The sequence below is a fragment of the Aythya marila genome, assembly GCF_965140915.1.
Source record: "Aythya marila genome assembly, chromosome: 5".
In the NCBI taxonomy this organism is placed as follows: Eukaryota; Metazoa; Chordata; class Aves; order Anseriformes; family Anatidae; genus Aythya; species Aythya marila.
This window is the reverse complement of record NC_139046.1, coordinates 20,953,111-20,967,336: the sequence shown is the minus strand read 5'-3', so window position 1 is coordinate 20,967,336 and position 14,226 is coordinate 20,953,111. Positions and strand designations below refer to the sequence as shown.

At 39.2% G+C, this 14,226-nt stretch overlaps 1 protein-coding gene across 4 annotated transcripts in view; it reads left to right on the top strand.

Moving 5' to 3' along the window:
- KCNQ1 (potassium voltage-gated channel subfamily Q member 1) overlaps positions 1 to 12,904 on the top strand; it is a 343,661-nt gene extending 330,757 nt beyond the window's left edge. For all 4 annotated transcript variants that reach the window (XM_082761238.1, XM_082761237.1, XM_082761236.1 and 1 more), the window contains one exon: positions 10,509 to 12,904. In XM_082761238.1, coding sequence (XP_082617364.1) covers positions 10,509 to 10,709 — 201 coding nt within the window. In that variant the 3' untranslated portion in view covers positions 10,710 to 12,904. The remainder of the gene's footprint in view (positions 1 to 10,508) is intronic.
- Positions 12,905 to 14,226: the final 1,322 nt, after the last annotated feature.

The following is a 14,226-nucleotide window of genomic DNA, read 5'->3' as shown; positions in this document are numbered from 1 at the left end:
CACTGTGCTGCAGTAATTCGTGCTAACTCCCATTTTCAAGCTTTGCATAGACTGAGATTCATTGTTCTCATTTCTTTAGCTTACTGACAGTGAACAAACTTGCGGTGAATTAACTGAATTTGTTCTTGCCTGCCTGCTTTGGGCAAGGAAGTAGGGCTGATGTGGCTGTGCCATAGCTGAGGTATACATTTAGTTTCCACTGTAAGACAGAATTTGTGTCTGCTCTAAGATCCATAACCTGTGGATGAGTATCACTTTCTATTCCAACTGGAAAACGCTGTGCACCTCGTCTGGCTTTATTACCTTTGAAAAGGAGTGTGGATGCCTCATTTGAATGAAGCAAGAAACATTAACATAAGCAATGCTGACCTAACTCAATGTGATGCATGGCATATTTGCTTTAAAAAGAGCTACAGCCTCAAATATGTTTTGAATTAGGAAAAGTGTTTTAGAGAGAGAAAGCAAAAAAGGAACCATTTCTTAGCAAGCATCTGAAAAATAACAGTTCAGAGGAAGGAGGAAAAATGTGTTTCTAACACTGGGGGATTATGAGCGTATATCTTATTCTTTGTTTTTTAAAAATAAAATCTTGGCAACTTCAATGCATACTATGATGATCCAGAACTAGAACAGCTACTCAATGGTGAAATTATCAGCAGTACTCCAGCAAGAGGTTATTAGTCATAGTCCCAGTATCATACAAGAGCAAGAGCCAAGGATTCAAGAAACAAAACATTCCCCTTTGGAGAGAGGTCAAGATTAGTCAGTTTTGTTTTGTTTAACTGGTGATGGTGGTAGGGGGGTTGGGTTGGGTTGGGGGTTATTTTTCTGTGGAAAAGAGTTTTGGACATATTTTTATGTTAGTTTGGTCTTTTACTTTTTTTGAACTCTGAAGTGTTGTTAATATGCCACTGTTCCACATTTGAAACAGGAATCTACAGCTAGGAGAAAGCTGTTGTCTGATAGCCAAATTCCTGACAACAAAAATATGGAGTGATATTCAGAGGCTGTACTGCCGTGATTAAACCCAGCAAAGAGAGTCCTCCAGAGGCAAGTACCACAGGGAGTTTTCTTCACATCTGTGGAACTGAAGCATCTGAAAAATAAGTGCCTGTTAGCTACACAGCATCTTTCCTTCCCCTGAAGATAGGTATTGGGGTGCTCAGCCAGAAGGGCACAGGGTAGGAACATCTTGGTGAACACAAAGGTGATTGGGAGTCAGAAAGCAATCAGTTCTACAAACTTCTTTCTCATTAGAAAACTGAAAAATGCTTTGAGATATGAAGATCTGCCTAGGACAGGAAAGATGATATTTAAGGTTTTATTAGAGCTCTTTCTTCCAAGTTAAAGATGTTTAGTAAATCTGCAGCCTGGCCGTTAACTTCACTGTCTCAGTTTTCCCCACTTTGTGATAATAATAACAGTAACTATCTACTGCAGCATGGTGCTGTATAGATAGGCTAAGGTTCTCAGGGCTTTGGATATAAGATGTGCTAATTACTGCCATTTATTCTATAGCTGTATCCAAACTATAGTGTAAAGATAAGTTGTTGGGGTTTTTCAGTTTTTGTTTGTTTGTTTTTTCCATTTTGTTTTGACCAATACTTTCCTTAATTTTCTTGTTATCTTGAGCCTACTCTACATCCTCCATAAAACTGGATTTCCATTTAAGCATACTTTGGGAAACTGTTTAGGATGATAGTGCTAGATGGATGCCCAGTCATTTTTGTGCGTACATAAACTCTCATACTTCTGGTATCTTTGGTTGTCTTTTTTTTTAAGAAAATAATCCCTCTCTTTTTGCCAACTTGCATCTTATTTTTAAACGAAAATGGAAGAAAATTGTGACTGGCGAAAGAGATGTCATCTCCTGAAGGTGGGGCAATAGTAAATGAGAATAAAGAAATTCTTGAAAAATCCGAAGTATTCTATTAATAGGATAGGGGGATTTTATCTTCTTCATTAGCTTCTGATAAAAGTTATGTTTAGAGACAAGACCCTTCAGTTTCCTGGGGTCATACAAGCAAAGAAAAACATTTCAAAGTCCCTTGTTTATCTACAGCTCATGTTCTGATGCTCTATTAGAGTAAAGGGTTAAAAAATAATCTCTGACCTTTGTAATATTTTAGTTTAAAAAAAAGGCTGTATCCTGAGGCTGTGCTGGGCCAAAGACTGTAGATTTTGGACACTGTCCTAACTTGAAAATTTCCATGTGTTTTAAGTCTTGTCTCATTTATCTACAACAAGAGTTGACCACAAATGTTAATTGCTTGGCTATAGCCCTCTGGATGCCAGATAGATCTGTGAGCGTTGCACACATCTGGGCACGCGTTCAGTGCTGTGAAGCCAGCGGGGCTGGCTGGGGAGTTTGGGGAGCGATTAGCAATCAGAGGGACTTCTTAGCCCACATCTACACCTAGAGCTAAAGAAAGATTCTCAGGAAGAGCTGATTTCCAATAGTTTGGGTGTTTTAAATAAGCCACATATTTTTGCAAGAAGTTGTTAATAGCAACCACAAAAGCGCTGAACCACAGCCACCATTCCCAGCTCTTTTTTCTCAAGCAGCAGCAGTTCACAGTCTCCACTTCTTGCCATCTTCACAGCCACTTCCATCTTGTTCCTTGCTTCTGTCTCGACTAGCAGCATTTTAGGTCATCCAGCCTTGCCTTGACTTTTTTTTTTGTTTTTTTTTTTTTTACCCTTGGGCTTTGAATCCTCTCTGCTTTTAAAATAACCACTGCCCCAGAATCTTTGCACCATTTGAGGTCTTGTAGTCTGTAGCCATCCGTGGCCAAGTATACTTTGCTCTTCCATGACTAATTCTTCCTTTTGGCAGTGTCCTACCCACCTCCTTAGCAGAAGTAGTTTATATTCATTTTACCTTGCTTCCCTTAGTCAAGCAGCAAGTTATATCCAGGTAATTTTATGAAGGTGACACGAAACAGCATCTGTCTTTTTATTGTTGCCCCTTGTTTCTTTGTAGGTCCTTAACAGTTTCTCTCATACCTGACATTTTACCAACTGCAAATCCAGAAGCATTTATTTACATCAAGATTACATACATGAGTTGTGTGTAACTGATTAGAAATAGACAAAGATATCTGTGAAGGCTGCTGTTTTATTGCATAATATCTTCTTCAACTACTGCTGTCACTGAAGGCTGTATCTTAATTTTCATCTGAGGGAAAAATGGCAGTGTCATAAAAGAGACAGTTACAAAAAATGCAGCCAATATTCTGTGCTGGGTAGTACGTAAGCCATATTTTATACAAATCACAGATTCCTGTTACACAATACTTAAGTGGCTTGTTCATATCACTGAGTTTTTGACCTGTCAGGACATGTCTCTTAATATTGGCAGTTTCAAATAGAATTCAAGGGAGACTTCTAATATGAAAAATAGCAGTATAGTTGTAATTATACTCCTCTAAAAATCATGAAAATCCACATGAAATAAATTGAACTGAGCAAATAGCTAGCCAGAGATGTCAAATTTCCAGACACTTTGAGGATGTTTTTAGAAAAATATATTTTTCTTTAGGGAAAAGGACATGTGGAAAGGAAAAAGACTTCTCTTCAGTACAAGGACCTAACTATCAAAATTGCTTTCCCAATTCTAATTAAAAAAAAAAAGAATGCATAGATTAACCCTCTGATTTTTCCTATTTCCTATTGCTTGAGGATCTGTTACCCTAAAGCTTGTACTGTACATTCAAGACAAAATTCTTCAAAAGAACAAAAATTACTCTAAAATGCCACAGTTATAGTCACTAATCAAATGTCCACATGTTGGTATTAGCAGTGCTACCAATTCGTTTTACTTTCCAACATAATTCAGAAAAATGTGACAGCTGAATTTCTACACAGTGCCTCAAGAATGTACTGTGAGAAGTCAAGCCCCTTGTTAATAGCAATTCACTCTGGTTTCAAGGTAACTCCTGGAGAATCGGAGGCAATGCCTGGTTTGTACATCCCAGTTGTTTCTAAGCTCTGGCCCAGACTCAGTGGCTCAGAAGTTTCTTCCCAGCCCCAGCTCACCACTCTGTTGAAAGCACAGAGCAGCACACATTGGTTAACAGAGAATTATCAGCAGCTACTTAAGAGGTTGCAACTACTAAAAAGTAAGCTTTTTCTTATGCTTTTAAGAAATGTGGGAGAAAAAAAAAATACTATAAAAACACAGAGTGAGGAGACCAGCAACAGTTTGAGTTTACTGAAAAAAAAAAATAAAGAAGAAAGAAAGAAAAAAAAAAAAAAAAAAAAAGCTGTTAGTATCTCAAAGTGAAGAAACTGGCACTGACAGCTTTATACAAGACAGCTGATTTTAGGATACAGTGTGTAACAAGTGCCTTTCTTTCCAAAGATGGTTTTTTCTCAAAGTTGTCAGTTTTACTTGTCAGTTAAGACAGTGGTTGCAGTGTTAATATAATATTTTCATTGACTAGTCATGTGCAGCCCACAAAACCTGCTAATTTGGTTCCTCAGAAGCTCAGCCTTTATATTTTTCTAGCCAGGAGTAATGTTATATTAGAAGAGAGTGTTTTCTCACCGGCTTCACTTCCTCTATCCTTCCCCCAGACACCACACACATACTCCCTTCTTTGGACAACTCTCAAGAGAAAGTACAGACAGTCTGGAGAACAAATCTTCCTTCATGCAGATTACATTCTCCTATAAACACCTCAGCAACTGGTATATAACCTCCAGCAAGAATGCTGCCTAATCTCTGGCAACAAAATAAACACATCTAAGCCAGAAGCTCTGATAAGGGGATTCTCAAGCATTTGCAGTCTTGGGTGCTGTAAATGGAAGAATGACAGTTTCCAATATTTTTGAAAAAATCGTGTACCTGAAGAAAGAAATTTTCTTTAATAATACTGAAATTGTTGGTCTCTCCTTCCTCTATTATGGAGAAAAGTTTAAAATAAATCTATATGAAGATTCCTATACCTATCCTTGAACTTTTCTGAAAAGCCACTCCTAATACTGTTCCTGTCCACAGGACTGTGAAACCTCTAAAGCATTAACTTCTAGAAATATTTTGATACCAAAACGTGTAGGGACTCAGCAACAAGGGGAGCCAGGGAAGCTGCTCTCTGAAGCTTCCTCAAATATTCTCAAGCACATTACCTGAATAGGATAGATGCCACTAAAGAAAACCATGATTTATAACCACACCTTATGAAGAGGTGTTAGGTTGAAGAGCTCACTCTCCATTTGCTAAAGTACTGGTTAATAGCAATACATTCCTTCATGTCATTGCCATTAACATGTATCATAAGGTCTGGAATATTTTTTGCCTCTTACCTTTTCTCTGACTGAGTCATTAGTATGCCTGAAGATGGCTTGTTAACAGAAGGGATTTTTGGTGTGTTTTTTCTGAAAGTTAAAGCTAGCTCATTAGCAAGTACAGTACTGAATAGCAAACATGGAAAAGATTATTTTCAAAACCACCTATGAGGATACACAGATGAAGAGAGCATGACTTTCTTTTCATTAAAGTTTCTCATGTTGCAGAGCAATAGGCTCCTCGTCATTAAGAGGCCATCAGTGGTGATAAATATTTGTCATTTTCAGTTATTTTGAAAAAATACCTTCAAGAGTTGCTGCCCTTTGAGCTAAAAAGCTGCATTCTCAGGAATTAACACCACTCAAGTTAATTCAGGGTAGCAGAATCGTGAGTCTTATGTTTGAAAAGTAGCTGAAAATTTCGTTTATCACATTTTCATTCAGGCAAGCATAGCCTGCATTCTGTTTTTCTTCTTGTCCTTTAGCAGATTCACACTCATCTTTCCCTATTAAGAGCAAGCACGGTCCCCCTGAATCCACTGAGTGAGCACGGTGCATAAACTGTGCTGATTAAAAATTTCTTGATTTAGTTCAAATTATTTGTTTAATCAGTCAACTGCATTAAGAATATAAGTAGTTATGAACAACCTTACAGTTGAAAGGGACTATGATTTTTACCCTTAATAATATATTCTTTTAATGTCCAAGTTTTACTTCTGAAATTTCCAAGTCAGGGAATTAGAAACCCAGAATGAAGGGCAGATGAGACAGCTTTAATCAACAGCTTTAACCGCTCCAGATCATGGAGCAGTGCTTGGTTTAACTTCTTGGTAATTTGTAATTAACTGTGGTCATTGTGGCCAAAATTGTCAATCACCAAAAATTTATCCTTGGCCTGCTCCCGTATCTTGAATATTGATGGCTGAAAATACTGTCCCTCTTAGCTCCATGATTCCAGCTCCCCTTGCCCCTTCCCAGTAAACCCCTATGACAAGTTTTGGGAGCAGGTCTCCACTCTTTAGTTCTCCTTCACAGTGCTGCATTAAGGAGATTCTCTTCCAGCTGCCCCTGGAGCCATCCAGACTTCCTCTTTTTTTGGGGAGAAAAAAAAACGTAAGAAAACAAGTTCATTGTGACCTTTGCTATCCTGAATCATACCACAGATTTGCTATGAATGCTTAAAATGTAGCAAGAACGGTCTCTGCCTTGTTCCTTAACACCTTCTGGAATGTCTTTTATACCTTTGTAAAAGTTGGCATGTCATTTTATACTGAGTTGTAGCTGTTTCCTGAAAACACCACCTCAGAGGGTCCCGTGGCTCGTGCGGGAGCTGTGTCATTGCCTCTAGTCTATTGGTACGGGATGTCAGTGTAGTCATACACCTCTGTGACTTCTTTAGGGATAGAAAAAATTGCTGTGTAAGATAGCTACATTTGTTCATGATGTGCCATTTAAAACCTATGCTGTAGACCTTCTGTCTTTATGAAGAGCTATTTGTTAGGTTTCTTTTTTTTTTCAGCGCACTGCATGGATGGGATTTTTTTTTTTTTAATTTCTAAGAGCACACTTCAAAGCTTGTTTTAATCTGCTTCTTTCCACCTGTGCTTAGTCTATAGCCCCTGGATCCTTTTAGAAAATTGATTTTGCAGGATGGAAAACTAGTTGTCATACAATATTTCAGTAAGACTTTGGAATAACTGTGGTGTGTAATTTCTGAAGAGTTTCAAGCACTGCTTGCTCTCCCCAACAACTACAAAATACAAAGGAAATGATTTGCATATAAAGAATTTGATCATACAAGCATCATACTTCTAATGAAGCATAAATCAGCTAGAAAGAGGTTACTTAGTTTTTCATAAAAGAAGCAGTCCCAGTTATTTTCCTATGTAATTAACACTGTTTGCTGTTTTAAGTGGAGGGATCAGAGTTGTCCAAAGCAGTTAAGATTATAGCCACATCAGCACTTTTTCTGTTTGCTTTACTTTTATTCATTCTGGCATCATGGCTAATTTCTAATCAGGTAAATGTGTTTGAAATTATGATTCAGGGAAGATGATACACTTATCCAAGCAGCATGTTAAGTGCATAAACCTAGTTTAATGAAAAAGGTATTGCACACTGCGACATTTTTCTAGTGGTTATAATTATCTCTGCAGAAAACAAGTGAAGAGTATATTTCAGGATGTGTATTTGGATAACAACAGGCAGATCGGGACTGCTAACAAGCAAGGCTGTTACCAGCAAGCAACTTACTCTTGCACATCCGAGGCCTGCGGTAACAGTAGTACTAAGTTGCCTTCTGGTAGCATCTAACTCTCTTTAAAATGTCTCCTGCTTTAAGCAGAGGACCCACTTTGGCAGAATTGACATCGTCCCATTGCTCTCTCATTTGCAAACATAATATTTTCTGATACAACCCCAAGAGGCATAAGCAAAGCAATGTACAAATCCAGAGCACACTGAAGTCACTGGAAGTCTGTGATTGCCAGAAACTACCACAGACTTCAGAGCATCTTGGAGCAAGCCCATAATGGGCACAGAACTTCCTGGCAAATAGCTTTGCTTATTGGATAGCAAAACTGATCAAACAACAACTAAACACAACCAGCTACCTGTACGTCTCTGCACAAATGGCTTTAGAAACCTATACCAATAAGCAGGAACGTGGAAGATGAAGGTCGTTCCTTTTTATCTCAGATGGCTCAGCTCAATAGTAATTAGCTTCTGCCTCTGCTTCTGTGGGCCTCCTGCACTCCACAGCTGCTGCAGCCAAACTTTATTCCATAGAAAAAAATTAGACAATTATCTCAGGGAATTTATTTCCCAGCAAGAGTATTCACATCTCACTTCTCTCCAGTACTTCATCACCAAGACACACAGCTGTTGAAGGGCTATCCAGATCTCAGTCCAATCTACTGTCATGTTCAATAGCTCATCATTGCAAGAGTTTCATAAATGCACATTTTCCAGATATATCCTCAGTCTGTGTTTCCTCTGGTAATCCCTGCCTGGAATCACAAATTTAAAAATGCATCTATAAGAATCCCCTAGTTATTTAGAATAATTAGCCAAAAGACGTTTCTTCTTAGAGGGAAAGTTGTCCTTCGGACTCTAAAGATAGCTGTTTGTCTGCCGTCTTCCACTACAGCCTTCCAGTGCAGCTGTCTCACAAAGCAAGCAATGCCTGGGCAGTGGGTGGTGGAGGAATGAAATGCTTTGGCAAGCTTCGCTGCCCCTGATTCATACTGTCATGCTTGGAACATCATGAATTTGCCATCCAGGATAGGCACCATTAGCGCAAAGCGTGCCTTTTTTGAGGGAGTGAACAGTGATGAAATGAAAACCTGATGATCTGCTCCATTCTCCATCTGTATGTCCTTCTAGAAATCTTGAACTTATGTGTTCTTCAGCTTCCTCATTTGAAGAATCTCATCTTTCAACAGCCATTTCCATCCAGAATTACTAGTGTTTCATGTACCATCTAGGGTGCTTTGCCTAATGTTTTCAAAACCAGCTGCAAAGTATAAATCTCTGGCACCTCATATTTTTAAATTACTGTATCTGCTTCCCTACCAGTTGTACAAAGTGTTTGAAAAAAACAGCATTTTCTCTACGGTAGAAAAACATTTTAGTCTCTGCTGAAATCCTCCAGGTTTGTTGATGTTCTGCTCAGCCTTACTGTCTTTTACTATCCTGTGTGATACCTGGATGATCGCCAGGCACATATAAATTGCTCCCACTCATACTCTTTCTGGCGGTTTTATGTGCCTTTCACTACTTTCTAGCAGATATTTGAGGCAGCAATTTATTCCCATCACGTTTTTTCTGCTTACTTTCTTTTCCCTTTTTAAAACCTATTACCTCTTCTTGCCTAAAGGTTTACTTAGTGTTTTAGGATCCCTGTGGATGGGTCTGAGACTCCAATGACAAAATCGTGGCTTTTTCTTTATGCTTATAGCAGGGAGTGGAAGGCCAAATGGCAGACTCTCACTGCCCAGTTTCAGAGCCTCTTGCCATCCAGGAAGGACAGGCATCTTTCCTTGAGGAATGTTTGCCTGCTTGCCGTGCTGATGGCTTGAATTTGAATTCCCCAAATCATAGCTGTAAGCGCCTGTCTTCCCCCCCCCACCCAGGACATCTGGCTCAGTACGTTGGAGTCAGAGCAGAGAGGAGGCTTCCCATGCCAGATAAAATGGATGGTACACATTACTTCTTGACTGCAAAATGCAAGAAACCAAAGACTGAAATCATGTTGCTCCTAGAAACATTTGGTTCTTGATTTTCCTCTGAGTAACACAAATGTACTCCAAGCTTGGTCTAGGTTTTGGACATCTCCATAATCCAGTCTCTCTTAGGTATGCTGATTTTTCATTATATTTTTTCCTACAGAGTAGAAGAGCAGAGAATGCAAAAAAGAGGAATTAAATAATGTAAAGAGTATCTGTCTAAAGGCAGAAGAAAATGAGCATTATGGATCCAGTCTGAACCTTCCACTGCAGGTCTCCAGCTTTAAAATAAGCTTTAATCCATCTTAGAAGAGTTTCTGACTTGTTGTAAATCATGTAATTCAAATGGCAATCCTAGTGAACGCTATGTCATTGGAGCAGAGACAGAATGAAACTAAATCATGTCCTACTCCCTCCCCTTGCCACAGAATGCAGCTGTTATGCACTTGCATCAGCAAAAATATCCGTGGGGCATTTTGTGGCCTGAGTTAGTAATTGGACCCAAATGTAACAAAGAGAGCATCAGTCAGTCCTAGTTTACTCTGGATTAGATCACTGCAAGTAGGGTGGATGTTTACTATAGCATATTGGTATTATTAAGGCATATAAACATGTTAGTAGTTTATAATGTTTTAAAAATATATGGAGACAATAATGACAACAACAACAAAAACACAGAAGCTCAGTTCTGGGACTGAGTTCCCTATCCCAGCTTTTCTCTTTAAAAGCCCACCTGTCGTGCATTCATCCAGGTATAAAACAACTGTCAAAGCACATCCCAGAGATGAGAATTAACAGGCCTCTCCTCATCCAACACTGACCAGTTGCGTTAAATTTCTAATGCTGTGGAACTGTGGATCTCTGGTGTCTTCCTGGAGGTCATTGTCATGCTAATTTAAAAAAGTGTCATTTTAACATCGCATTTGTATCACGTGGGTTGTTGCAATTTTCTCACACACTGACACTAAACAAACCTTCCCTATGTCTTTGTAGGTTACACAGATGGACCAGAAACTGAACCTCATTACAGATATGCTGCATCATCTGGTTTCCAGTCAGCAGGGGGATCAAGGGAACAACAGATCATCTCAGAGAGGCAACAACGTTAATTCAGATCTCTTTCTCCCTAATAACACCCTACCAACCTATGAGCAACTGACAGTACCAAGAAGAAATGAAGATGATATATCCTGATATGGTATAAGTCTGGGTTGGGCTCTTACCACCTTTCTCCTTTAAATGGGACTGAATGCTGAGAGCCTGGAAGGAATTAAGTTTATCCGCCATCCAACAAAGCACGTGACTGCTGTGTGTATACACCACTAGTCTCAAACACACTCTTCTAAAAGCCGCCTGTAGTAGCCTAAGGATTGCTGGGCTGTGTTCTACCAGGCAAAACTTACAGAAACCTCCACATCGATTTTGTTTGTCAACAAAAATGATCACAACTCATTATTGCTCCTAAAGACCAAAACAATGTAAAGAGAGGCAGAATTGCAAGGATTTAGGGATCCTTTAATAATAATAATAGTAATAATAATATTCTAATAATACTTGAACTTAGATGGAAAATGTGCATTTTGTTTATGAATCTGCAGATAGAAATATATTTCTACTACTAATGTTTTTAAAACAAAGTAGGATAACTTATGTTGTTTTTATTGTATAAACATACCACTAACATTCTAGAGAATGACAAACCACATGCTGAATGATTTTCTTTTGCTGTTTTATTTTAACATTGCTATATAAACATTATCAGATAATGACCAGATTTTTTTAATCTGTTTTTCTTCAGGGAGGAACTAATCCTTAATCTGGAACAATACTATTTATAGTGGAAAGTACTATAGATTTTTTAAGATACCAGTTTTTAATGGGGACACGATAAAGTATTACATAGAAAAAATGATTCTGCTTTCTAGGAAATTTTTGCCAAAGAATTTATATATAAATAGAAAACAGAGTGGTCTGAATGTACTTGTCCTGAAATAGCTTTTTAAAAAGAAGGCCCACCTCTTCTTAAATCTACTCTTTTTTTTTAAGCTTACACTATCCAAAAATAGTACAGCAGTCTGAAGTGACTGGACTTGCAGGTCAAGTGCTTGAGCTGGCCACTTACTGAGCATCCATAATTCTTGCAGGACTTGAGGCCCCAGTTCAGGAAAGCATCTCTCAACCAGACAGCATACATGACAATTTGAATAGTTTCCTGAATAATAGCTTGAGAAATTTGATTCCCTTCCAGAGTCATTTGGTATTTAAAAGTGCTAGCTCTAATGCAGAGGACATAGGGCCTCACCTACAAACCACGTTCCCCCGTGTTATAGTTGCAGTTAGAACAGCAGAGTTTGGCTTGGTGTGATTTTTCACATGCACAACCTGAGCAGGATTGGAGAGTTGATTACTAAGGCTGAAATTCAACCCTCGCAGATAGCCAGCATCTGTACCATACCCACCCACCTTTCTTTGAAAGCAGAACATCTTTAAAGTTGACAGTGTCAGAAAACTGAGGATGACAGCACAGCTAATTAGTCCAGCATGGTGATGGTAGCCCATACTGCTGGCAAAGGAAGGGGGAGACATGGACAGGTTAATCAGGTCTTGCACTCTGAGCATCGTACACATCCAGGACACCTCACTGCAGAGACTGTACCCGCAGTAGTCCCCTCCCAACTGGGGACACCGGGTGCCAGCAACAGCTCTCTAAGCCTCACCATGCAGGTGGGAAGGAAAGGAGCTGCAATGAAAGCCTGCAGCAAGGAAGCAGGGCTCCATGCTGAAATCTCTGCAACAAGGCACAGCTCATCACAGCTTTGTGCTGTCCCAGCCCACCTCACGGGCAGGTGCAGCCAGATTTCCCACCCCACACCAGGGACATCTCAGCTGCTGTGTGACTTTAGCAAACTGAGAAGTCTGTAACTTGTGTTTCACTCTAGCACTGTATGTAAAAATGTAAGATTTCAGTGTTTGTTTGAAAGCAAGCAGACTTAAAAAACAAAAACAAACTATTGGAAAACTATGTCCTAAAGCATCATACTTCTACACAGCAGTTCCCGTTATAAACCTTTGTTATATATAAGCAGTCCAAATTGAGATTTCAGGGAACCATCTCATAGTACTGCTTATATGCTGGACTTTGTTTTAAACATTTCATCTCTTTCACTTGGACTGCAGAGAAAAGTATACTGTATTTAATTAACTTCATGTTATAATTATCTGGTCTTGCTGCTGTACAATAGAAAAATGTTAAGGGTGTAGACATTTACAGACATAAACAGGAATTGTATCTGGGCATTATGTTTTATAGAAAATCAAAATTGCTGTGATTACTTTGAATATTTTTTCAATGAAATTCACTGTGTAATTTCAGGTTATCAATCAGCCTATTAATTTCCTAATAAAATACAGGACAAGAGTACCCTGTCTTCTGTTTTTTCTAAAATCCAGAAATTTGATACATGTAGGAAAGTTGCTGACTTTTCTTTTTTTCTCTTAGTACAGTGTATGGATGTCTTAGTTGCAGCACAGGACTGGAAATTTCTGCTGATTTTTTACTAGAGAAATAAAAAAAATAAAATTAAAATTAAAAAAAAAAAGCACGACTTAATCAGCTGGGGTAGCCCTGGGGAAAAAGATGTATCTTTTAGCACTTGCTAAAAGCATTGAGGTCTATGCCTTTCTAGAGGCATTGTGATAACCAGCAAATACATCCATTCCAATCTGGTTGTTCTCAAGATCTTACCTACGTTTTCTGTTTGGCAGTTGATCTGAGTGATAACAGTATTTCACAGTAAACATCTCATGCAAAAGATAATTCCCTTGTGTTGGCATGTCAGTTAGTCTCTATCCTTTTGAACATCTCCAGTATCCTGTATCCTAAAGTTCTCCTGATGGCAGGTTGCTATGAAGCCTGATTCCACATCTGGGTCCAGCTGATCCTTCCAGAAAGAGCACCAGCTCTGAAACCTGTGACCTCAAATCCCATAATCCACCTTGCCCTTAGAGAAGACCCATTCTCCAGGCTGTCTTAAACTGAGCCATCAGAATTCATCACACAGCTGCCAGGAGGTAGTCATCCCCAGCTGCTCACCAGAGACAGGTCTTACCTCTCTGGTCTGAGGAACAGACTAGATTTGTTTCATCTGCTGGGGCTTCATACCTGGAAGACTTCTCCTGAAAGTAAGTACCTCAGCTTTTTTCTTCCACTGCTATCTATCCTTTGTTGTGGAATAAGGGTAGCAGGAAGATGAGCTGAGCAGCTCGATGCCCTCACTGCCTGAAGTAGCTGTCATGCAGTGTGTTGCTGTTGAAACCTCATTTGCTGCTGTCTGCCATTCACGTAAATTGTTCAGAGCATTTTTTTTAAGTGAATAGGAAATGCTTGCAAATTGTGTGAAGAAGGCCAAAAGAAACTGTAAGGTAGGCAAAGCCTTGACTTTATGGTTCTCTACCCTGTTTTTGTTATCTATGTTAAAACAAAGAAGTGCCTGAGAATGCAGAAAGAGTCTCTCTCTGAGCACCTCGATAGCAGTTTGGATTATAAGATTTGTGTAACCCCTATCCCTACCTAAAATATAAATCTCAGCCCCCAGAAAGTCTGCCTAAAGCCTGTCAGCTGGCTTCGCTTCCCCAGCCTGCCAGGCTGCGATGGGTCAGGCCACTACAGCAGAGCAGAGGGTAGGAAGCCAGGGAAGAAGAGAGAAGAAGG